This window comes from Capricornis sumatraensis, chromosome 1 (assembly GCF_032405125.1).
Source record: "Capricornis sumatraensis isolate serow.1 chromosome 1, serow.2, whole genome shotgun sequence".
Taxonomy (NCBI): Eukaryota; Metazoa; Chordata; class Mammalia; order Artiodactyla; family Bovidae; genus Capricornis; species Capricornis sumatraensis.
This window is the reverse complement of record NC_091069.1, coordinates 92,764,034-92,790,000: the sequence shown is the minus strand read 5'-3', so window position 1 is coordinate 92,790,000 and position 25,967 is coordinate 92,764,034. Positions and strand designations below refer to the sequence as shown.

Sequence of the window (25,967 nt, the reverse complement as noted above, 5' to 3'; positions counted from 1 at the left end):
CTGTGTCTATGTGTCTGTGTATCTGTGTGTCTGTGTGTGTCTCTCTGTGTCTGTGTCTGTGTGTGTGTGTCTGTGTGTGTGTGTGTGTGTGTCTGTGTGTGTGTGAGTAAGCCGGTTGCTGCCTGAGTGCCCCCAGCGCGCCTCACCCTGGTTGATGAAGTTCTTCTCAAACTTCTGCAGGAATTCCAGGTAGAGCAGATCCTCGGGGGTGAGCGCCTCCTCCCCCACCACTGCCTTCATGGCCTGCACGTCCTTGCCGATGGCGTAGCAGGCATACTGGTGAGGAGGGGGGCGAGGGGATCAGCAGTCACGGCAGGCTTACCGCAGGAGTCCCGTGTTCCCCCATCTGACTGTGTGTCCGGGAACCCCAAAAGGGGAGGGATCGTTTGCCAGAAGAAAAGCTCGCGATCCAGCTAAGGCTCCAGCCTCCCGGCCTCTGAAACCAGCTCCCCACCAGCCCATGGGCTCACTCCTTACCAGCTGGTTGGAGACATCTCCATGGTCCTTTCTGGTCATGCCCTCCCCAATGGCGGACTTCATCAGCCGCGACAGGGAGGGGAGGACGTTGATGGGGGGGTAGATCTGCGGGGAGCCGAAACAGGGAGTGGCAGAAGCAGGGCCCGAACTTTCCCCTCCTTCCCACCTCTACTTGTCTTCCCTTCCTCTGTGGTTCTCCTGAGACTGGTCCTTATTCATCCCATGGAAAGATGGACTGGTCACACCCCTCCCCCTTTATCTCCCACAAATCCTGGGGCTTGGGTATCAGTTCAGTTCAGTTCAGTCGCTCAGGCGTGTCCGACTCTTTGTGACCCCATGAATCGCAGCACGCCAGGCCTCCCTGTCCATCACCAACTCCCGGAGTTCACTCAAACTCATGTCCATCAAGTCAGTGATGCCATCCAGCCATCTCATCCTCTGTCATCCCCTTCTCCTCCTGCCCCCAATCCCTCCCAGCATCAGAGTCTTTTCCAATGAGTATACACATGTCTAAATGTGTGTGCCTAGAATGGAGGGGGAAGTTCATGAAAGTCTAGCTATTTCAAAACTTTTGATTATTATTGAGATGAAAACGAGCTGAAACTTAATAGTTCTTAGCTTCAAGGAAAGAAGCTGCCAAACAAAGAGGAAACAGTTATGGGGGTGACCTTTAACCTCAGATGGGACAGGCATATTATTATTCACCACCTACTTGTGTCAGTTACCTATTGTTTTTGTTCAGTAAAGCAAACTACTGGAAAGAAAAGAGAATTGGCATTTATTTTGTATCTATCATCCGCTAGATGGTTTCTATATCTATGTATACTTTTATACTGTATACTTTTTTGTTGTTTTGGTTTTTTTTTTGGAGGGGGGCTATACTAGGTGACATGGAACCAAGTATTGAAAATGTGCCCCCTAGCAATGGAAGCATGGACCCAGGAAATTCCCACCAATTTATTTTGTTCTCCACAATGCAACTGTGTGATACGTATTATCATTCCCATTTTACAGATGTGGAAACTGAGGATTAGAGAGATGAAATGATTTTCTAAAGATCCCACAGCCAAGGAGGCTGGACTCCACCCAGACTTGTCTTCTGTCTGGGGACCAAACTGTCTTCGTGGGGATTAGCTCCTGTTTGGGGTTAGCCTTGCCCGGCCCCTCCTCATTCACTAGAGGTGAAGTGCAGTGGAAAGCGGCACACTGGTTATTAGTCACTGTCTTTGGAGATGGTGGAGAGAGTTGGAGAGGGGACGGTACCTGTCTGTTATGAAGCTGTCTGTCCACGTAGATCTGTCCCTCTGTGATGAAGCCCGTCAGGTCTGGGATTGGGTGGGTGATATCTGCAAGGAGAAGCATTGGAGAAGCATTGGTGCTCAGGTCTCCACCCACCCAGGGCCATGTAGGTTCTGTTCCCTCACAGGAGTGGATGACAGGTGGAGGCAAGGAAGGGACAGTGCCTACCCTGCTGGAGGAGTGGAGCTACTGTGCATCTATGGAAAGAAGCACGGGTCCTGTCAGTGTCTGGGTGGGACGGGAGGACAGGGGACTGCAAGGGGCAGTGGGCAGGGAGGTGGCTCACCATCATTGGGCATGGTGAGGATGGGGATCTGAGTGATGGATCCACCCCGGCCCTCCACGCGGCCCGCCCGCTCGTAGATGGTAGCCAAGTCAGTGTACATGTACCCAGGGAAGCCTCGGCGCCCGGGCACCTCCTCTCTGGCAGCTGAGACCTGCAATACCCGTGGGCCTTGGGGTAAGAGGATGATACAAGGAAGGGGCATGGGGGGTTCAGTGACCATGAGGAAAGGGGTGGGGGCGGGCCTGTGTGGGCCAGCTCTGGGCTCATGACTAGGGGAGCTGAGCCCAACCCCCCTCGCCAGCCAACTCACCTCCCGCAAGGCCTCCGCATAGGAACTCATGTCCGTCAGTATGACCAGCACGTGCTTCTCACACTGGTAGGCGAGGAACTCTGCTGTAGTCAGTGCCAGGCGTGGGGTGATGATCCGCTCGATCCTGCAGGTATGGCCAATGGTTAGAGCACCTGGAGGCCAGGCCTGTGTCCATTTAGCCCCCGTGCTGTGTGGAGAGTGAACTTGGAAGCTGGTACAGTGCACAGAGGCAGAGGACTGGGGAAGATGAGCCCTAGCCCCTAGCTCCCAGGTCCAAGCCATGGTTCCTGGGAGACTGGGCCCTCAACCACATCCTGCTGTTCAAGGTGGGAACAGGGACAGAGGCTGGGACAGGCAGGCAGGGAGCTGGGTGAGAGGGCCAGGCAGGGCCCGGAGGGCAGATGGCGTGTCAGAGCTCAGCAGCGGGCGCTCTGCATATCCCTCCCCGAGGGCACCTGGGCTTGGGTCAGCCAGAAGGCTCCCACTCTCTGTGTCCTCAGGGTTCCTTCCTTCCTGTTCCCGTCTCCGTTCCTGAGCACACGTGCGGGCCATACACTTGCCTGCCTTGCAGCACCTTCCCCGGTGAGCGCTCCGGGGCCCTTCCTCCCGCTCCAGACACCCAGACCCCGGGCCCTGTGCCAATGGCACTTTTCTTTAGGATACCATCTGTGCCTCCTGCACTCTGCTCCCTAGTTTCTGGAGTACCTTCAGCTCCCAGGACAGTTTTTGGTTATTGGTTAGGTTATTGGTATTAGGTTATTATTAGTATTAGGGTTTTTTTTTATCACCCAACCTACAGATTTAAATTCACATTTTCTCAACTTTTAAAACGGCAGTTTTTCTAAGCAAATGTTTTAGGGAAATACCTCTTTAGTGGTGACCTTGTGGAAGCAAGTCTAAGATGAGGAGCCCTGACTTGGGGCAGTCGCTGGAGGCAGGTTGTAGGGAGGGTGGATGGGCTGCAGACGGCCAGCAGGCGGTGGTCTGGCTCTCACTATCTCCTCCTGCACTGTCCCCACCTCTTCCCCAGCCTCAGTTTCCCCATCTGCACAACGAGGGGTTGCTCTCCCAGCTCTGGCGAAGCCTGAGACCTGGGCTCCGGGTCTTGGAAGGGGGCAGGGCCTGCTGCCTACAGGTAGTGTGGGTGCTCACGTGGGGTCGTTGGCCAAGTTCAGGAAGAGGCAGACGTTGCCCATGGTGCCGTTCTGCTCAAAGTCAGACTTGAAGAACCTGGCTGTCTCCATGTTCACCTGGAAACACAGCAGGGAGGGCTGGAGGCGGGGCCAGGCCCCTCCCATCTCTTCCAATAAAGCCTATTACTATAGGATAGTATAGCTACTACCAGCTATCAGTCAGTAGGGTCTCATCAGAACCCCAGAGAGAGGTTCAGACGTCAGGCTGAGCTGCTCGGTGTCACCCTGCTCCTCACCCGACCCGCTAAACCTCTTGTTCCTCTGAGAGCCCCTGGGTTCCCCATCCTGAAACCATCTTTTCTCCCCTAATTTCCTCCTTTCCCAGCTGCCCCAGAATCCTCTTGGGGCTGCTGTGGGGGACACACTGCCCAGCCCTCATTCACACTCTTGCCTCTATCAACAGACAGGCCAAGTTCTCAGCGAGAAGGATAATGCCTCCCCCCTTAGACTGGGTATGCCTGGGGCCAAGGGGCCAAGGGCCCGCCTGCCACCTACAGAACTTGCCATCTGTCCAACCTCTCTTACCCCCATGGCTGCAAAGACGATGGCAAAGTTGTCATCATGATAGTCCAGCACGGCCTTGGACTTCTTCACCAGCCCAGCCTGGCGGCAGATCTGGGCGGCAATCTGGGGACAGAAGGAAGGACATCAGAACTGGAGCCTGAGCCGGCGCCTCCGGGCGCCACTGAGAAGTGTGGACAGGGCGATGCTTAGTCCATCCTCCTGCTGAGGCCTTAGGTGGGAGGGACCCAAGGTCACACATGGAAGGGCTACCCTGGATCCTACAGCCACTTCCGGGGAGGGGCCGCCCCAGCCCAGGGTGCCTGTCATGAAAAGCAGGGTGGATAAACAGTTCCAAAGAAAACTACCTACCTCAAATTTGGGGCAACTAGGTCCTTCAGAACCCCCTGTCCCCCCACCTCATGCTGGGATGTCTCTGGGGCTGGTGGTGTGTGCGGTTACCAGATCCAGGATGAGCACGTGTGTAGGCAGAAGGCAGGGACACTTAGACCTGTGCAGCCCTGAGACCCGGAGCTGCCCCAAGACAGCTGCCGGTGGCCCTAGCTCTGCTGGCCCCTGCCCGCTCAGCACAGGAGGCGCCCTTGCTGGCCCACGAGTTCTGGCCTCTGCTCCTTCCCTTCCCCTTGGTGGTGCCTGCAGGCCCCACGCAGCCCTCACCTCATTGTGGGGGAGCCCAGCTGCTGAGAAGATGGGGATTTTCTGACCACGGGCAATGCTGTTCATGACGTCGATGGGCGAGATGCCTGTCTCGATCATCTCCTCGGGGTAGATGCGGTCGTGGGGGTTGATGGGCTGGCCTGGGAGACGGCAGTCACAGGCCCTGCAGGAGGGTTCAGGCCCTTCCCCGTGTACCGCCCCCAGCCCTGTCCCAGTAGCACTGCAGGACACGATTTTCTTCGATGATGGAGACGTGCTCTAACTGCGCTGCTCAGGATGCAGGCCTGGCCACCTGTAGCTACTGACCACGTGCAGTGGGGTTGTGACATGAAATTTTATTTCATTTGAATTAGTTTGTATTTAAATAAAAACCACAGCCCATTGCTCTGTTGGATGGTACCATCTAGGCATGTTAGAAGCGGCAGAGGGTCTTGGGCACGTGGGAATTTGCACAATGATGATGGCATTTTATAGGAATGGGACGTGAAGTGCCGCTGGCCCCGGACAGGGAGGCCTCTGCCGCTGTTGTGTCTCACCTGATCCGCCTGTTGGTCTGACCAGTCCTGGGGGTGAACCCTGGGCAATATCTGAGGCAGAACTTCCAAGTGTGAGGTGACACAGGCTGTGACTGGGGTGGGAAAGGTGGTTGGAAGCTGGGTCCTGAGAGGGGTCCAAAGCCTCACTTACCATTGATATCCAGGAAGTCCTCTGCCATCACCACTGGCCCCTTGTCAATGGGTTTGCCTGAGCCGTTGAAAACCCGACCTGGGGGTGGGTGAGGGGGCTTGGAGAATGCTCAGGACCAGCCCTGGGTCTCGCACTGCTGCTCACCCTCCACACCACGACCAGCTCCCACCTGTCCCTCCTGTCCCTGATGCCCCATGTCCCCCTGCCCTCAGCCCTCCGTGACCCCCAGGGAGCTGGCTACGTGACTGTCTCCTTGGGGGCCTTCCCTCCTCGCCTGGAAACCTTTACAGGCCAGACCTTGGCCGGGACAATGGCTCTAATTAAGGGCGTGTTAGAGCTGGAGAGAGGAGAGAGCCAGGGACAGGCAGAGAGCTGGGGGATGCGCAGTTCACTCCAGCCTCACCCCAAACGTCCTCGTCCTCTAGTTTACTGAAGTTGCCTTCTTCAAGTACTGAACACTCAGGCCCTGAGTGCTGGCTGGGGGTCAAAGAGAAGGCGCAACCGCCGACCTCACAGGGCTCCCAGGGGAGGCAGACAGGTAGGGAGGCAATGACAGCGCGGTCTGTTAAGCACTTGGTCAGGGACGCTGGACTCTGTCCGTGTACAGACAGAGGGGCGATCCACCCCCCAACCCTACCCCTCACCCAGCATGTCCTCTGACACTGGGGTCCGTAGGATGTCCCCTGTGAATTCGCAGGTGGTCTTCTGGGCATCAATCCCAGAGGTCCCTTCAAACACCTACAGGATAAGAGGTTAGTTACTTTAATAGGGGCTTTGCTGGGGAGAATGGGGCCTCCCACTCTAGGCTCCCTTTGTGTCCAGCTCTGGGCAAGGTGCTTTCAGGGAAAATAGGCCATCTTCTGCTTTTGGAGTTTATGACAGTGTGGACACTTTGTGGGTTCATTCATTTATTCAACCAGAAACATCTTAGTGACACCACTTACCTGCACAATTGCCTTGGTCCCAGACACCTCGAGCACTTGCCCACTCCGCTGAGTCCCGTTGGGAAGGGTGAAGTTGACAATCTCAGCATACTGGGCAAACTGGTAGGAGGGGAGAGCAGCCCAGAGTGACAGTGAGACCAGACAGTGAGACAGAGACAGTGAGACACTCCTCCCTGTCTCCCCCCAACCTTCCCCAGTCTGAAGCGCCTTTCTCCCATCTTGTGCCCAGACACTCTTGGAAATGAACTTGAGAGACTGGTTAAGTGGAAAGTTTGAATTCTGTTTGCAAGGCAGTATACTTGGGTGGGTAGGATCACTGACTTTAGAGTTGGAAGCAGGGTTAGAATTGAAACTCTGACACTTAGAAGCTGTGTGACCTTCTGGAAGTTACATGATGTCTCTGAGCCTTACTTTCCTCATCGTTAAAGTGGGAATAACACTAACCCCTCTTTCACAGGGCTGCTGTGAGAAGGAATATATACTATATAGTAAGTCATTATCTGGCACTGGGACCTTGTAACAGCTCAATAGTTATTATGGCTGTTTAGGTCTCCTGACCATTGTTTCTGCCGCTGTGGACTAATGATGAACACACTGGCAAAGTGCTCTCCTTGGCTCCCACGTGTCCCCATCTACCAGTGGCAATCTTTCCCTAGTCACGGGGCTGGGATCAATTCATGTGTAGTCCTCACAGTCTTCAGAAATAAAAAGAATCAGGCAATCACCTCTCTTTTGGTTAAGATCAAGTGAGGTATTCATTCTTAGTGTTAGAATCAGGGCGATATCTGGAATATATAAAGAAATCTTACAACTCAACAATAAAAAGACAAATACTGGACTTCCCTGGTGGTCCAGTGGTTAAGAAGCCGCCTGCCAGTGCAGGGGACACAGGTTTGATCCCTGGCCCAGGAGGATCTACAAGCCATGGGGCAACGAACCCCGTGAGCCCCAACTACTGAAGCCCGCACACTGCAGCCTGTGTTCCGCAACAAGAAGCTAGAGTACCGCAACCAGAGATGAGCCCCTGTTCACCACAAGCAGAGAGAGCCTGTGTGCAGCAATGAAGACCCAGGGCAGCCAAAAGCTAATTTGTTAATTTAAAAAAGGTGGATATGCCATTTTAAACTGGCAAAGGATCTAAATAAACATTTATCCAAAGAAGATATACATATGCCCAACTAATCAGTCATTGAGCTTGCCTGGTAGCTCAGCTGGTAAAGAATGTGCCTGCAATGCAGGAGACCTGGGTTCAATCCCTGGGGTGGGAAGATCCCCGGGAGGAGGGCATGGCAACCCACTCTTGTATTCCTGCCTAGACACTCCCCATGGACAGGGAAGCCTGGCTGGCTACAGTCCCTGGGGTCACAAAGAGTTGGACACGACTGATTGACTAAGTAAATAGCACAAACTAGTCATTAAAGAAATGGAAACACACAATGAGATAGCACTTCACACTCATGACTCTAACAAAGACAGATAAGAACACGTGTTAAGGTTGTGAAGGAACTGGAATGCTCAGACACTGATGGCGTGAAGGTAAAACTGTGTGGCCAATTTAGAAAATAGTCTGGCAGTTTCTGAAAAGGTTAAACATAGAGTTACAATATATCCCAACAATTCCATCCCCAGGTGTATACCCAAGAGAAATGGGAACACATATCCACATAAAAACTTGCATGTGAAGGTTCATCCAGCGTTATTTATAATAGGCAAAAAGTGAAAACAACCCCAAAGTCCACAAACTGATAACTGGATAAACAAAGGTGGGTATCCATGCAGTAGAATACAAGTCAGCTTTAAAAAGGGATGAAGTACTGATACAGGCTACAACACGGATGGACCTTGAAAACATCACGCGAAGTGAAAGAAGCCAGACACAGCAAGCCACAGGGGACGTGGCTCCATTGACACGAAATGGCCAGACTGGTCAAATCCACAAAGCAAAAAGATCAGTGATCGCTGGGGACTGCGGAGAAAGGATTGGGGCGGCAACCAACAGGTGTAGGGCTTCTCTCCAAGGCGATGAGAATGTTCTGGAATCAAGTAGTGCTGACGGTTGCACAAGTCTGTGTACAGACTAAAACCCACTGAACCCTACACTTGAAAAGAGCAGTGTTTATAGTATATAAATTATAACTCAACTTAAGAAAACGATCAGTCTTTCCCTCCAGGATCACAGATAGGCAGGTGGAGGGCCACCCGGTGGGAATCCCCAAGCTCGGCTGTCTGCCATGTGCCTCAGGAGCCGAGTTCTAGAGCAGGCTGCGAGCTGGCCGCAGAAGCTGGGCTGAGGGGCAGCCCCTCCCCTCTAACCCTGGTCCTCAGCTCTGGTCAGCACCAGGAGAGCTAAGTCCTCTGCCTGCGCCTTCTGCCAGGGGAGGCACTGAAGAGAGTATATAGCGTCGCCCGGCATCCCTCAGCTTGCTGCCCACCCATCTTGCTTCCTTGATTCACTTCAGGGAATGTCATAATCATAATCCAATAAAAATAAACGATGAAAAGACAGTGCCGCTCCATGCAGTGTTTCTAATATTCTGGGAAATTAAAGCACTCCTTTAAATTACTCCTTGGACATTAGAGGAAATCAAAAGTAAAATGACAAGAGAAACAAAAAATAATAAAAAGGACAGCACTTCATGCCACAGCTGACAGCAAGCTGTACAATGTTTTCTGACCATGAGCAAAGTAAGGTAGAAGCCGATAACCAAAAGACAGTGAGAAAAATCTTCCTACGTTTGGAAATTTTGAAACATTCTAAACATCAGGTTAGAAAACATTTAGCACTAAACAAAAATGAAAACTTTTTCGACACATATGTGACACATTTAAAGTTTTAAATGCTTGTATTAGAAAAGAGAAAAGGCAGAGGTAGTTTTGAATGTATGCGACGTGAAAAGTCAGAAAAAAGTAACAGCATTAACATTCCAAATCAAGTTGAAGAAATAATAAAAGGGCAGAGATCATTGAAAAAGAAACAGATACATAATAGAGAAGATCATCAAAGCCAAGCTGGTTCTTTGAAAGCGTAATAAAATAGACAAATCTCTGGCAACACTAAGAAAAAAGACATGAGTAAATGTTGCAATAAAAAAAAGTCAAAATTAGCTGTACTAATACTATTAAAAATAATTTTAAACTTAGGAATAACTTCATGCAGCATTTCAGATCTTAAATTAAATGAATAAATTTCTTGAAGAATACGAATTAAATCCAATGAAAAACAAAATAGAAAGCCAGGATACACCTATAATCTTCAAGATATCAGATAAATAACTTAAAATATTTCCATGAAGAAAACATGAGTCCCAGATAATTAGTGAGTTCTAACAATCAAGAAACAAATAATTTGAAACTTACTTAAGCTCTTTCAAAGACTGAAAGAAAAACTCGTCTTAATTCATTTTATGAGTCAAGGATAATCGATACAAAGTAAGATATTAATGGAAAAATTATAGGTAATCTCAATCATGAACATATATGCAAAAATACTAAGCAGATATTAGCAAATGAAATCCAGCAACGTACCAAAAAAGACCAAGTTACAAACAAACCAAGGAATCAAAGAAAAAATTTAAAAAAACAAAAAATGAAGATAAATGCACACTCACACAAATAAAAATTAAAAAGACTAAGCTAGGATTATTCCAGGAATTCAAAGTTAGTCTAATATTAGAAAATCTACTAATATGTTTACCTTATTAATGAATTAGAAGATTAAAAAACACATTATTTCAACAAGTTTTAGAAAAAGTTAAAACTACCCACAATTGAAAACAAAAACAAACAAAAAGAACAAAACTATTCTTTGAAAACAGAATAAAAGGGGAATTCCTTAACCTTAAAAAGCAGCCTCAGAAAACTTATAGAAAATAATATAATGTATAAAACATTCTCTTTAAAAATAGAAGCAAAACAACACTGCCTGCTATCATCATTCCATTCAGCTTTATTGGAAGAACTAACAAAAGTAATAAGATGGAGAGAAGATAGAGATTAGAAGAAAACAAAACTGTAAAATGAAAAACTCCCAAACCCCAAATCTAATAGATAGTATCCCCGAAGAAACTATAGACTAATTTCTCTTATAAATACAGATGCAGAAATTATAAATAAACTATTGGTCAGTCAAATCAAATAGTATATTAAATAAATAAACAAGTATGACCAAGTAGGGTTTATTCCAGCCACGCCAGCTTAGATCAACCAACCTTTGGGAATCAGTCAACATTTCACAATATTGTTCATAATAATTGGGAGTTTGGGAACCTAAAAGAAAAATCACATGGGATTATGTAAATAGAAGCCAAAAGGCTTTCGATATAATCCAGCAGTCGTTTTCTAATGTAGTTCTATGTAAAATAGGAATGGAAGGTAACTCCTTGCATACTAGACTATTTACCAAAGCCAGCATCAATATGTTTGTAAATGGTAAAATGCTAAACCCATTTCATTTCCAATAAAATCAGTAATGCACAGAGAGAGATGCTTATTTCACCACTGTTACATAATATTGCTTTGGAAATTTTAGTTTATATAGTAAGACGAAAAAAAAATTGAAAAGTATACTAAACATAAATAATGATCTGTTTTGTCTTTTTATAATTTTCTTTTTATAAAAAAATTATTTTTTAACTGAAGAATAATTGCTTTACAGATTTTTACTGTTTTCTGCCAAATATCAACATGAATCAGTCATAGATTGTTTTTTGAAAGGTTCAGAAATGTTGAAGAAAGGCTGTGGAAACATTCCAGATTATAGAAGGCTAAACAGATATGATGATTAAATGTGATAGCTGGCCCTAGACTGAACCCTATTCCAGAGGGAGAAAAATGCTATAAAAGACTTAGTGGGCCAGCTTACAAACTGGAATATGGATTGTAGATTAGATAAAAGTATCAGTGTCAATTTCATGTTGATAACTACTGTGGTTATGTAAGAGTATATCCTTATTCTTCAGAAGTACACACTAGAGTTTTGGACATGAATTATCCTCTAAAGCTCTAAAGAAAATAAAAACAAAAACACATACACACACACATACACTCAGAGCAAATGCTAGAACAAATAGGTATATGGACATTCCTTGCCTTATTTTTATTTTTGCAACTTTTTATAAATTTGAAATTGTTTTAATAAAAAGAAAAATTAAAGTATGCCAATGGAAAAAGAGACATGATTCCCTTTATTTGCAGGTGATATTGTATATTTAAAAAACCTTCAGAGGACCTAGTTAAAAATGAAAACAAATAAACACAACCCCACCCAGAATTAATAAGAAAACTTGGCTGTATATAAGATAAATATATAACAATCAATCTCAGATTATTTTCCATTATATGTTATTATAAGATTTGAATATAGATCTCTGTTATACAGTAAATCTTTGTTGCATAGCTACTTTAAGTAGCTTGTACCTGTTAATCCCATTCTCATAATTTATTTCATAATCTGAAGAATAAAATAAAATGGAGTCACTCTTGGTTTGTTTCTCTTCATTAAGTTTTATAGCTATGACTTTTCTTCTGTGTATGTTTGCTATACCTCAATTACACTTAAAACAAAACTGAATCACTTTGCTGTACATCTGAAACTAACACAGTATTGTAAATCAACTATACTTCAATTTAAAAAGAGTGTGTTTCTCCCTAAAAGAATCACAGAATGTTAAAAGGGATCATTCAACAAAATGTATGCAAAAAGCAAAAAAAATCATTCTCTCTCTTTTCTATTCCAGCAATAAACATAAGAGGAAATGGAGAAAAATATTTCATTCACAATAGGGTCAAAACCCATGAAATATCTGGAAATAAATTTAACAAGAAAAGTACAAGAAAATAATAAAATCTTACTAAAGGACAGAAAACAAGCCCTGAACAAATGGAGAGCAACAGTGTTTTCCAAAACAGTATGACTTACTATCATAAAAATTCAAACCTTTTCAAATGTATAGAAATTCAATGCTTCCCCAGTGGATTGTTTCTCCTGGAAGTGAAAAATGATCTTAAAATCATTTAAATGTTTGACAATATCCAAAAGCAGTTATGGAAAAGATTGGGAGTGGAGGACTTGCCTTGTCAGATATTAAAACATGCTCTAAAGCTACTGAGGTCAAGTGGTCAGTGTTGGTGTGAGGAAAACAGAGATGTGGGAAGGCTACAGTTCAGAAACAGAGCCCAGAGTTTAGGAGATTATTAGAGAACAAATGTGGCATATGTGTTCATAGGAGAAAAGAATCTATTGTACGAATGGCTCTAAGATAACTGGGTATCTACTCCCATCATAAACTCAAAACAGACTCCAGGCATATAAAGTTTTAAATATAAAACTAAAACAAAACACCAGAACTTTTCTTCTTTCCCTTCTTATGGAATAATCTAGCTAAAAACTGGATAAGAGAGACATCTTTAAGCAAGATAAGAAATCCAGAAGCCACAAACAAAAAATAGAAATCTTTGATAACATGAACATTTGAAATTTCTGGATGACAAAGATACCATCAGCAAAGGTGAATAATAAACAAAGCGAAATGTACAACTCAATGCATTGGAAGAGTTCACAGAGAAGGAAGTGAGATGCCAACAGAGAAAGACACTCAACTCCCCCTAGTCATCAGGGAAGTGCAGCTAGAAGCAAGACAGAACTGGTCTTAGCTATTAGGCAGAGTTACAGGTGAACACATTCAAGACGCTAGAAGTGGGTCCTCTCATGTATCACTGCCTTGCTGGACAAGCAATTTTGCTCCAAGTTGTCAATATCTATATAAAAAGAAATATACGCTTTGAACCAGCAGTTTTATTTTGGGAGAATGCATCCTGCAGCAATAAAGCATCCGTATAAAAGGGATATATATTGCTGTACCATGTGTAACACCAAAACCTGGAAACTGGCGGAATGCCCATCAAAAAGGAAGCACATCGCAGTATGGTCATACCACAGGAAATCCAAACCACAGTCACTATCAAAAAGGATAACTAAAACCTACCACATGGAGGAAATACTCCACACATTTTAAGAGACTAACAAGCACCAACATTCATATTTAGCATGCTTGTATTTGCCCACATATAGGATCTTTACTTGGTTATCAAGAGGTTGGGAATACAGAGGTCAGGAGCAAATAGTTAACTTTGTGTTTTTAATTTCACTAGTTACAAAAAGCATGTTTTGTGCGTGCATGTAATTAAAATGTAAAAAAAAAAAAGTTGGGGGGACTTCCCTTCATTGCAGGGGGTGGGGGTTCCATCTCTAGCTGGGGAACTAAGATGTGGGAGGTGCCCCGTGAGGCCAAAAAAAGAAAAAGAAATGGAGACATATTCAAGTACAGTGATGTGGCTGTCACCATCATTACCATCGTTATATCCCCTGCTGTGCACAAGCCAGTGACCGTAAGGGCCAGGGAAGAGGGGTGGGCGGCTCAGTTCCCCAAAGGGGTGTGAGCAAGACGGGGTCCTCTTTCCCAGGGCACCCCTCTGGGGTGGAGCCTGAGACCGGAGGCTTCCCAGCTCTGACAGTAGCTCTGGCTCGGGCCCCTCCTTGTCCTGTGAAGAGAATGCCAGGAAGGCGATCTTGCTCTCCCCTCGAGCACCCTCAGATCCCTCGGAGTGGGGACCCTGAGAGAGGGAGCTCGCTCCAAGAGGAGTGCTCTGAGGTCCGCTGAAGGGACCGGCTTTGGCTTCGCGACCACAAGAGGGAGCCCGAGAGCAAGGACTAGCGGGGTGGCGGCCGGGAAACCGGCGAAGCGCGCGTCCCGGCTCCTTCCCCTCTCCTGCTCTCGGTGGGCCTGCGTGGCCACTGGCCTCGCTGTCTGTGGCGCAGATGGGAGGCTGCTGACCTCAGGAGGAAGATACTGGACAGAGCCCCGGCCCGAGTGGGCCCCAAGGCAACCACGCAGTGGGCCCAAGAGAAGACAGGCAGCTGGGTGACAAAACGATCTTTGCGCGTGTGGGTCGGGGGGGGGGGGGGGGGGGGGTGAGGGAGGGGGAGAGGAGCTGGCGCGCAGAGTGGCCCTGAGAGATGAAACAGCAGAGACAATGAACTTTAAGCAGCAGGAAGGTTACAGCCAGACGGAAGGAAGAGCTGTCAGAAGCACGGGGAAGGCATGGAGAGTACTGTCCAGAATCCTTTAGGAAGAAAATGCCAGTTACTTATTTGCGGGGAGGGGTGGGCTTAGCCACTTAGAGCAGGGTGTGCAGCGAGAGAATTCCAGTGTGCAGCAATGAGCTTGGATTTCTACCCTGTTTCCCAGCCACAGGCCTGATTCTCTCAGTTGGTTACTAAGAGGATTGCGGGGAGTGTGGACAATTCAGTGCAACCCTCCTCCTTCGCTGCAGATTCAGCCCCGACCCCAGCCAGCCAGGGGGCCGGCACAGGGGCCTGGAAAGTTCCTAGCAAGCCTGGCAGGATGTGTACAGGGTGTGCTGCCTCCCCGACCTCTGCCCCTGACAACACCCAGTGCAGTCTGGGGACTCCTCCTTGGAGACTGTTGTCTGAGCTGATACACACAAGCTTTTTCCCTGAAGTTTGGGAGCTGCCACAGACATCTGGAACCAAGTCTGGTAGATAAGGTGAGTCTCAAATAAGGGCCAGTTGGAAACACAGAATATAGGCACCAAAGATCCTCCAAAGCAGCGGTCCTCAGTGTGGTCTGGCCCTCCAGGCAGCAGTAGCTACTGGGAACGTCTCAGGAATGCACATTCTTGGGTCTCAACCCAGGCTGCTGACTCAGAAACCACTGCTCTAGTGAAATCTCTTTAAAGTATTCCAGGCAGGTAGACGTGAGCTATCCAGACTCCTGTTTAATGCTTGCAGAACCTGTGCACTTGTGTACGTGTGTATGAGTGTACGTGTGTGAGTGTATGAGTGTGCTTTTGTGAGATCAGGTCTTGGAGTGTGGCTATTCAAGAATCTAGAAGAGTCCATTTTATACTTGACAAAGCAGAGATGTAGCATTTTCTGGGTCACAGACCCTAGAAAATCAGATTAAACTGTGGAAACTATGCCCCTCCCCTTCAGTGCAGAGGCATATGACTATTTCCTTAAAAGGTTTGCGTACAATCTCCAAGCCCTTAGCACCTGGCCAATAACTTTGTATTTACTTTTTGCCAAGTGGAATCTTAGTTCCCTGACCAAGGATCGAACCTGGATCGCTGCAGTGAAAGCACTGTATCCTAACCACTGGACCACCAGGGAATTCCTAAGAAAATTCTTCCCACCAGCTATTTTTCCTTTTGAGGAAGATGGAAGCAGAAAGCGTTATTGCCTGTGTGATTCAGTTTGGGCAGAAGGTGGCGCTATAGAGACAGAATTATGGCATTTTTGCCCAAGCAACTCTAGAACAAGGGATGTGAGACAGTGGAGAGAGATGCATAAAGGTGCCTTCTCCATCTCCTGCACTTATGAGGCTATCAACTGCTGGCTCCTTTCCTTCCCTCTGCAAGCCCAGGGTTCTCTGAGTGTCTCCATCACCCAGCTACTATGTTCTGCAAGAGTTACGGATGCATCCAGGAATCTCAGGATCATAGCCTGGGATCTATCTCCAGTTTCATAGTCCAGCCTCAGTTTACAGTTGACAATGGGTGTCTGCATGGACACTGACTCTCCTTACCACGCAGCGTCCTGTAGAGACTGACAGGTAGGGAGTGTGATGGAGGTGGGCAAGGGAGCAGGAGATTCACTGACTATTTAATCAGGCATATCAGCATATCCTAGCTCTTCTCGAGGAGGAATAATAACAATACATTTATCTGACTTGATCCCCACAACAGCTCTATTGTCAGTTAATAGATGAGGAAACAGGTTCACAATTCTAGACAGATGGTTCTCAAGCTTCGGGGAACATCAGATCACCTGGATGGCAATGAAAAAAAGCCTCTGGGCCCCACCCTCAGAGTTTTGTCAGTCTGGGGTAGGGCCCTAGAATCCGTATTTCTAACAAGGTCCCAGGTGGTGCTTATGCTGCTGATCTACAATTGACAGGTAGTTAATAGAAAGGGGGGGATGATCTGGGATTAAAATTCATGAAGTCTGAGTCACACTGTCTGACCCCATCACACTTCTTTCCAGGACATCCCCAACACTAATGGGCCCAACTGTGATGTCCATATGAGCTTGGAATCTGTCTTCCAGAAATGAGTGGGTCTGATCTTTTTAAGAGGGCCAGATTTTGACAGGCCCATAATCAGTCATGCTCTTAAATTCATTCATTCATTCACTCACCCTTCCTTTGAACAAACTGAACAAGCATGATGGGCTGGGTGTTCAGTAAAAGTACAGTGTGCAGCTCTGGGAGCCCGGGATTCAAAAACGCCATCCAAGTCCAATTGTGGGGGTTAGGGAGAAGATTTGGCCACCACATGTGGCCAGCTGGTGACCAAATGCCTCGATGGATGCTGCTGGCAAGACAGCACACAAAGTCAACAGCAGGGACAAGCTCACTGTCCAGAAGGCTAAGAGAGGCTTCCAGGAGAAGGTGAGTCAGAAGAAGCGGGGAGGAAAAGGTTATTGAGAAGGCAGAGTATGTGCAAAGGCCTGGAGACATCAATGGGAGCTCCACACAGAGACAGTGTGGGTTTCTAAGTGGGGAAGGGAGAGTGGTGAGACGTGGAGAGGTGTGCAGGACCCTGCCAGATGGAGGGTCTGTATGGTGAAGGCATGGGGGGCCCTAGTGAATTAGGAGTAGGGGAGGGAAGGGGTTGGGACTGCATGGTAGAGGATAGGAGGGCACTAGGCTGGGGACCCAGAGGCCACGGCTATGAGAAGGGAGCAGTGGGTGGGAGAATGCTGAGAGACTGGGGTCCAGGAAGGGAGGAATCAAGGATGGCGCCCAGATCCAGTTAGGGTGTGGGTGACATGGGGTGGGAGACAGGGGTGGAATTCACAGTGGGGGAAGCAGAGTGACCTGGGAGGTTTGCAGGGCTCTTTGTGTCTCGAGAATCCCCAGCCTCGAACTCAGAATACTTCCAGTGTCTGCCATGGTCCTGCAGTTCCCAGGGACACCAAGTCACCCACACCCTCCGCCATGAGGCATACTTCACTTTCCACTCCAGCTGCTGGCTCCCAGGCTGAGGTATTCCGAAGACCTTTGAAAACCTCTAAGTCTGGAGAAAAGTTAGCTGTTATCCCTCTGCCAGCCACCTCCTCCTCTTCCCTTTAAAAAAAAATCCCTGAGCGACTGGTGGGAGATTCCTGCCCTGGGAGAAGTTAGATACAGCCATTCTACTGGTGAAGAAAGAGGTGTGATAGCCCAGTAGGCCCTGCTGATGGCTGGTAGGAGCAGGTCTCTTAAAGGCCAGGGTGGGGCCCACAGAAAAAGTGGAGGAGGAAACCCTGGGTAACTGAGGGTGGGGGGATTAGGAAGAGTGGGATGGGCACCTGGGAGACCCCTAAGGGCAGGGCAATTTAGAAGAAATCAGTGCAGGGGCAGTGAGCACTAAGATTTAATTGTCCCTGGGAAGAGATGGAAATCTTACCTTGACCTGGTCCAGCACCACCAGGGGCCCATTGACGCTGCACACAGTCCTGTAGGCTGGGGGGAGGGTGGAGGCGGGTGAGGGTCTCATACTGACAGACAGACAGACTCACACACACACACAGAATCATCCTCTGCCTTCCCTCCCTCTAAGCACCACCCCCACCGCTCTCGGGACCCCGGCCATCAGGATCATTAGCTGTGACAGGGCCAGCCACCATTGCTGTAAGGGTCATGCCCCTGTCCGCAGGGCCCCCGCTGTCTCGGACACCTGCAGGAGGCTGGGGGAGGGCCAGGGCCAGGGCAGAGGCCTCCCCTCCCCTCCCCTCCGCAGCCAGCCAGAGGTCTTTCCTATCCCTGAGGCCGCTCTGGCCTCAGCCCCCACTCACCCACTCCCTCCTCTCTGACCCACAGCATTTCCGAAAGCTGGAGATTCGATAAGAGCTGCCCTCTCTACCCCCCGCCCCACCCCTGGCAGGACCACACTCCTCTCCATCACCCACACTGACTGGGCACTCTGTGTGTGAGTGGGGTGGGGGGTCCAGGCATCAGGGAGAAAGGCCGGCAGGGCCCTGCTCCTCCATGAAGCTGGGTTCATCGGGTGCCTGTGGGGGAGGGGAGAGAGCCGAACCACAGGGGAGGATGAAGCCGACCGTCCCCATGCTGGTGGCTGGAGAGACCCGAAATGGGAGCGTGAGCTTGGCTCACAGGGAAAGATTGGGCAGGACATCACGAAATATTTTCTGGCTCCCAGTTCTGGGGACCCCAACAGGGGAAGCGTGGACTGGCAGACAGGAAGCTTGCTTGGTTCTGTGAGGGGCTAGCTGAGGGCCCCTGAGCCCCATCCCTTCCCCAGGCTCCTTTCAAAGTGCCAATGAGACAACTGGGCGGAAGGAGCCTGGCAGGGCGGGATGGTTGGGGGTGCCTGCGAGGTCGCTAGGTCACTTCCAGGCTGGAAGGGCCTCCGGGGGGAGAGGAGTCCAGCCCTTTTCTCAACAGGCCAGGAGGATGGGGCCCAGAGGAGTGGGAAGCCTGCCCAGGGTCACAGACTTTTGTGGCAGAGCAGGGACTGGGCCCCCCACCCACCTCGTGCTTCCCATCAGACCACATGGCTCCCAGCCACCTGCTCTCATGGTTCCAGGAAGCTGGCTGCCCAGCTGCTCCGCCAGGTGAAGCTAAATGCCCCAGCCCACGCCCTCCCTGGTCTAAGGCTCAGTGGTCAACCCCTTATTTTTGTGAGATCTCAGTTCCTTTCCTAGGGACTTGGGCTAGGAAGACCAAGTGTGCCAGGGGATCTTTGCACAGATGTTTGCCTGGTTCTCCTGAGCAATTAGGAAAACTCAAGAAAGAGAAGTTCTTCTTGGACTTGGGCCCCGAGCCAGGGCCCTTCCTCACCTTCCTGCCCTCAAACCACCACCCACCTGAACCATCTTCTTCTTTTCCCATCTTCCATCTTAGCCAGGCCCACCCCAGTGGCACCGGGAACCAGGCTCTAGAGAGGGCTGCGCCCTGGAATCCCCAGCCAGCGCTCCCTCTCTCTGTGGGCTTCCCATCAAGCAAGCTCTGGTATCTTCCCTCTTAAAACCATGCACTCCACCCCAATCCTCATCCAGCAGTGATGATCACAGCCCAGCCTCACACAAGCCTGGCTCCACTGCCCTCTCTTCCTGCTGTCAGGGAGGATGAATGGGGTGTGGCTTCGTGGAGGCACCCCACACCTCACGCTCCAGCGTGGCTCTGCCCTGGGAAGGGTCGACAGCCTGGACGTGTTCGCCTCTGCAGCTCCCTGGAGGCCCTGCCCTAATCGCCCCTCGGACCTCCTCCGACCTCCTCCAGCTAGTCCTCAGCCTATTTTCATACCTTTGGATGCTGAGACCTCAAGATGGTTACCTGGCTCCGACCTCTCACATCTGCCCTCCAAGCTCTGCTTCCCTCCCTCTCTCCCTTCAAGTCTGACCGTCAGAGGCCTTCTCAGTACCAGGCTATGCAAATAAAGGAGGCAAATAAAACATGGAGCCTACAATTTAAAAGGGGCCAAAGTGGCTCAGATGGTAAAGAATCCCCCTGCAATACAGAAAACCTGGGTTCAATCCCTGAGTTGGGGATCTTCCCCAAGTGGGTATGGCAACCCACTCCAGTGTTCTTGCCTGGAGAATCCCACGGACAGAGGAGCCTGACGGGCTAGAGTCCATCAAGTTGCAAAGAGTCCGACATGACTCAGAACTAAGCACAACACAAAGAGGAAATAATTGCCAGCTGCTACAAATGGAAAGAGCAGGGTGGGTGGGAATGGGCTGGAGGAGGCAGCTTGCAGAAAGAGCCATTTGAGCTGAGGCTCCAAGGTCAAACGGGGTCATCCAGGCAGCCCCCAGAGAGCTGGACGAAGGGCACAGCTGGCCCAGGTGAGGAGGTCCTGAGGCCCGGAGAAGGGCATCGTGGCTGGTGGGTACAGGCTCAGTTTCCCTGTGAAAGAGGACATGTGAAGGCAAGGGTGCCTGCAAAGGCACAGAAGACCTGGCCTCTGGAGGGGGAGGACAGAGGCTGTGGCATCACCCTCCCCACCGAGAAAATCACCCAACAGCCACAAATGCCCTTCCTGGCCAGGTGGCATTTTGCCCACATCCTCTGAATTACCAGGACTGTGTGGAGTGGAGAGGGCTGGGGAGCCCAGCGGAGGGAAGGTGGGGGACTGCGAGGACAGGGGACGGAGCATGGGGCAGGGAGACCCCGCATTTCCAGGGAAGTGCTGGCATCTTACCGGCCTGTGGAGAAAATACCAAGGCCAGCCTGAAGAAAGATGAAGCGGGGGAGCGTGCGAGGAGGTGGGGGTGCAGGAGAGGAAGAGTGCCCCCCAGCAGGTCCAGAGATCCCCAGGGAGTCATTTCTAACTCTCTTTCAATTTCCTCCCTTTGTTCACAGCTGGCTCCCCCCAGTTTCACATCTTGGTGATACCCAACATCTCTACCTGCGGAGGGGAGGAGTGGTGATGGTCACAAGAAGGGAGTGATCTGGGTGTGGGGCTGGGGGAGCCAGGCAACGTGCTTGCCTGCGGCGGGGCTGGGAGCTCCATCCAATTCTCAGTTCCACACAGTATGTCTCGAAGTTCCAGCTCATCACAGCCCCATCCACAAGCTCCCTTCCCAGGCTTCTGGCAGGCCTGGAGCTGGGCTCTCATTGCTGACTGAATACAGCACTGGGGGCGTCCCTAGTAGCTCAGCTAGTAAAGAATTTGCTTGCAATGCAGGAGACCCCGATTCAATTCCTGGGTCGGGAAGATCCCCTGGAGAAGGGATAAGCTACACACTCCAGTATTCCTGGGCTTCCCAGGTAGCTCAGCCAGTAAAGAATCTGCCTGCAATGTGGGAGACCTGGTTTTGATTCCTGGGTTGGGAAGATCCCCTGGAGAAGGAAACAGCTACCTACTCCAGCATTCTGGCCTGGAGAATTCCATGGGGGTCACAAAGAGTCAGACAGGACTGAGTGACTTTCATATGGCATAGCCTGGACTATTCATTGCAGATAATCCAGTTATATGGCCATTTCCATCCAGCCTCTGGTGACTGGCTGCCTTCAAGGCCTCGCCCTTGACTGACCAGATCCTTTCCCTCTGAAACCCCACAGCTGGCACCCAGGAGAGAGTCCTGCTTTCCAATCTGTCTGTTACTTGAGGCAGATCGTGTCTCTCCCCTCAAACTAGGGGTGTCTCCTCTGTCGGACTAGACAGTGTCTTTTCTTAGAGCCTTTCTGGTTTGGACACAGCCAAGGTGGTGGCTGTGCAACAAAGGTGTCCTTGATTGGAAGCCAGGCCTTTTGTCTGCACCCACGCCCAACCCTGACTGTGTCCATTGCATGGAGTGGCAAACTGAGGCCCAGGAAGTCGACTGATTTCTCCTAAGGCTCAACACCAATCAAGACAGTGTCTGGTGATGCTCAGGCCTTAGAGCCCCTACTCCAGCCCCGGGGCATGCCCCTGACCCCAGAGGTGCTGCTGGAGGCAGGGGTTGAACCAGAAGACCCCTGAGGGGCACAGGCCTCCAGAGACTTTGCAGACACTCCCTCCAGCTGCTCTCTCTACCCCCTCTCCATTGTCCCAGCTGACACTTCGGGTTGTTCTCCGGGCTGCGGGCCCCTGCCTGCCCCCACCTCCCCACCGCCTTCCCCGTCAAAGGCTCAGCGGGGCTCCGCTAATTAGGGCCGGCCCGCCACACCTGCAGCGTCCTGGGGCGGACTCAGGCGGGCGCCCATGCGTGAGGCCAAGGTGGGGGCAAGCCTGGGGCAGCAGGTCCTGCACCTCCTCCCTGATCCCCGCTGGAGGGATTAGGGGAGGGCGGGCAGGGGTTGGGAGGGTTTTTAGAATCAGCCCAAGACCCTGAGCGGTGGAACTCTCTCCGTGTCACCTCCCCGGCCCTTCGGTCGAGGAAACCAAGGCGACCGGCGGTTTGGCACTCAAGTCCCTAGGCGATCTGACCTGGCTCCAGCCCTCCTGCCAGCTGGTTCATCCTAACCTTTGCCCCGGCTGTGCGCCCAGACCTGTCTCCCTACCATCTTCTGCCCCACACAGTCAGCTAAAGCCCCAGGTCACCTCCTCTCGGTGCAGAACAGCTCTAGCTCTGAGGAAGGCAAAGGGGTCCCAGGGTGGATACTGCCGGGTCCCTCCCCATCCTGATTCCACTCCACTCTCCTTTCTGACCCAGTCCCCTCCCTCAGCCACTGCAGAGAAATCACTTTTGATGCCTCAGGCCTCTTTAGTCCACCTCCTCCTCCAGGAAGTCTTCCCCTGGTCTCATCATCCCCACTCATGGCCAAGTGAGCTGGGTGGCAGGGAACCAGCTGCCCCACCCCCTGTCCCCTGGCCCTCTGGTCCCCCAACTCTCCTCCTGGGCTCTTTCTGTCTCTACAGGAAGTTCTCTTGTCTGGAAGTGCTTAGAGTCCCTAGGTAGGGGGAGGAGGGCAGAGAGAGACACAGGAGTCCAAACCCCCAGGGAGAAACAAACCCTCCAGGCTTCCGAGGAGGAGGGGGGAGTTGGAGGAAACTGCAGAAGCACGCTGAGGAATCCAGCCTCCCTCGGGTGGGCTGCCGGCCGGCCTGGGCCCCTGGGTGGGTGCTGGGAGGACACTGGCGTGCGGCAGAGGCACAGGAGTGGCCTTTGTCATCGCAATAACATCTTTAACACAGGCGAGGAGCGAGGGGCTCACCCTGCGCTGACCCGTGACTCTGGGTCGGCTGTTGGGTGTGAACACAGTCGCCTGGGTAGGGGCCCCATGGCGTGGACTGGGGGGATGCTGCTGCCCGGGCTTCCAGCCCCGGGTCAAACCTCCTGGGTGTTGCCCGTTGTGCCACGGCTTGTCGACTATAAATAAGCCGGCTGGGAGGGGACTGGCGGGAGGGGATCCTGGGGTAAGGTTGCACCCTGGGAGGGCACATTCCAGGAAGGAGGAAAGGGAGCCAGACCTCAGACCCAGCGCTACTCAGCACCCAGGCAGCTCTCCCATTCTCACAGGGGGAGGGGGAGGCCATCAGAGGGCCTGGACAAAGGTCAACCAACTCTGCTCAGGTCTCCAGGCCTGGGCTCGGACCCAAGGGGGGCCTCGTCACTGCACATTTCTGGGCCTTGGTGACCCCAGCTTTGCCCGAGGGGAGAGTCTGGACCTTCATCTTTCTTGGCCCCCATAGCACCTCCGTGATAAACTGACCCCACTCAGCTTCTCCTTGGCTGGGGCTTTCCACGCCCCTCAGTGCCCCCACCTGGAGCTGCTCCCTGAGCCCTGGGCCTGGTCATTCCGTTCCGCTCTCCACTCTCCATGGTGTGGGCGTGCTGCACCCCAAACTCTCAGCTGCCCTGGTGGGGCTGGCTGGCTACAGACGGAGGGGTGGCTGTTATGCCAGAGTCCCCCCATACACACCCTCTTGGGAGCCTCTGGCTCTGCTTAGCTGGTGCCGGCCAGGCCGGTTTACTCCAGTGAGCTGGGTGTCTGAGAATCCAGTAATTTGCCATACCAGACCAGGGAATGTGACCTTGGACAAGGAAAGATGACGGGCGGGGTTGGTGTGGGCTTCGGCCCTGGGGCCTTACCAGGTTTTTGGCCCCAGACATCTGGACTTGGCCCATGTCTGCAGGACAGGCTCTGGAGCCACCCCCAGCCCCCCTTAGAAGCTCACAAGGGTCTATCCAGCACCTACAGCCCCCACACCCGACACCTGGGTGTGGATCCTCCTCCCCACCGGGAGGGGATCCTGGGGTAAGGTTGCACCCTGGGAGGGCACATTCCAGGAAGGAGGAAAGGGAGCCAGACCTCAGACCCAGCGCTACTCAGCACCCAGGCAGCTCTCCCATTCTCACAGGGGGAGGGGGAGGCCATCAGAGGGCCTGGACAAAGGTCAACCAACTCTGCTCAGGTCTCCAGGTCTGGGCTCCGCTCTCCATGGTGTGGGCCCTTCTCCCAGCCGCTCACACACAGGCGTGTGACATCATCTGACCACAGTCATCCATGTTCTCCCTGTGAGCCCACATGCTGGCACACACACCCCCTCACCCGAGTGTACAAGCATGCACACACTGTCTCACACATTTCCTTTCTGATGGTACACACTCTCAAGCTGTCACAATCATATTCACACACATATATCATCCAAGTGGAGATGGGAGCACACACACACCCCAGGCACAGCCCTTCCCCAGAATGCACACACCACAAGAGGACACACACGGGGTCACACGTTCCCCATCCTGAGAATGCACACAACTCCTCATGCTGAGTATTCTGGGATGCATATGAACACACCCCAAACACATTCACACAGGGGCACACACGCATGTTCTTGGGGGCAGTTGGGAGCTCTCTATGGACTTGGGATCACAGGAAGGTTCCTGCAGCTACTCCGCTGCCGCTCCTCTGGGGTACCTGGGCTGGGGACCTCCATCCCCCCGCCCCACCCCCCCATCTTTGCCACCTCGCAGGACCGAAGGCCCCTAAGGTCTCCCCAGGTCTGGGTCCTCCTCTGACCCTGAGGCTAAGGAGCAGGGCCTGAGGACGCAGCAGTCCACCCGACCACACGGGCTGGGGGTCATACTCACTGACGCGGGGGTGGGTGATGTAGTTTCGGGTGACCGCCTGCACGTGATCTCGGGCAGCGCCCAAGCTCGCACCTCCGCCAGGGAGACCCCTGGGCCTACTGTCTACTTCCGCGGCCATGGCGAGGTGGTGGGCTGGGAGCGGAGTGCCTGAGCCTCCCACAGCTCGGGCCGAGCTGGAGCTGGAGAGAGCCGGCCGGCCTCCTCGGGCAACCACCCCTCCTTCCACCCTCTTCTCCTCTCCCAGGGTTGACTGTAAACACGGAAACCTGGCCCTTTGGCTCGGAGCCTTCCAGATCTGGGAGGTGCCCTGGCCACCTGGGAGGGGGAGGCTGGGGGAGGGGCAGGGGCGGGCTTCTCCCACCTCTGTCATTCGGTTCCACGCTCCTGACCCAGCCCTGCAGCTGGTTTGAACTCAACCCCTTCCCCTGGAGCCTCAGGTGCTGCTACAGCCTAAGCCCCTCACATCTCCTCCTGGGCTCACCCCCACCCCGCCCCCCACCCCCCAAAGCCCATTTCCAGGAGCCTGCCATCTCCTTAGGTCTTCTGTCTTCCCCAAATGCCCTCTCCCTGCCCCATGCCCCCTTACCCTGACTACTTCTGGGTACCTCTTCCTCCTGCAGAATTCCATGATCACCTCTGTTTGAACATCTATAGATCATTCTTGGGCCAGCTTCAGGGCCACCTCCTACAGGAGGCCTTCCCTGGATCCTCCAGCACCGTGGATTCACACACATCTAATCTCTTCCTATGTCATGCTGTTCTGGGGACTTGTCTCATTGCCACCTGGGGCTGTGAGCCCCTAGGAGCTCATCCTCTGTTGCTCATCAGACTTGTGTCTTCATAAGCCTTTCTGTCTCATAATACCGAGGTTCCCTGAGGACCAGCTCACCTCTCCCTCTGATCACACTGTCTCACCTTATATCTCACCTCCAGGGTCCCAGGCAGCAGGTCTGCCCTGACTTTTTCAGCCCAAGGCAGAAAGTACAAATGAAGGGTCCCTCTTCATGCCTGCTGGCAAAAGAAATTGTCTCCTGGGGTGGGATGGGGG

At 51.5% G+C, this 25,967-nt stretch overlaps 1 protein-coding gene across 1 annotated transcript in view; it reads right to left on the bottom strand.

Annotated features, from left to right (window-relative positions):
• Positions 1-25,119, bottom strand: part of ATP6V1B1 (ATPase H+ transporting V1 subunit B1) — a 31,099-nt gene extending 5,980 nt beyond the window's left edge. The window contains exons 1-13 of the mRNA XM_068968445.1: positions 24,920-25,119; positions 17,845-17,900; positions 6,376-6,474; positions 6,076-6,169; positions 5,432-5,509; positions 4,745-4,884; positions 4,091-4,192; positions 3,525-3,622; positions 2,373-2,496; positions 2,063-2,213; positions 1,741-1,823; positions 478-582; positions 147-276 (exon numbers count right to left, since the gene is read on the bottom strand). Coding sequence (XP_068824546.1) covers positions 147-276; positions 478-582; positions 1,741-1,823; positions 2,063-2,213; positions 2,373-2,496; positions 3,525-3,622; positions 4,091-4,192; positions 4,745-4,884; positions 5,432-5,509; positions 6,076-6,169; positions 6,376-6,474; positions 17,845-17,900; positions 24,920-25,037 — 1,378 coding nt within the window. The 5' untranslated portion in view covers positions 25,038-25,119. The remainder of the gene's footprint in view (positions 1-146; positions 277-477; positions 583-1,740; positions 1,824-2,062; positions 2,214-2,372; positions 2,497-3,524; positions 3,623-4,090; positions 4,193-4,744; positions 4,885-5,431; positions 5,510-6,075; positions 6,170-6,375; positions 6,475-17,844; positions 17,901-24,919) is intronic.
• Positions 25,120-25,967: the final 848 nt, after the last annotated feature.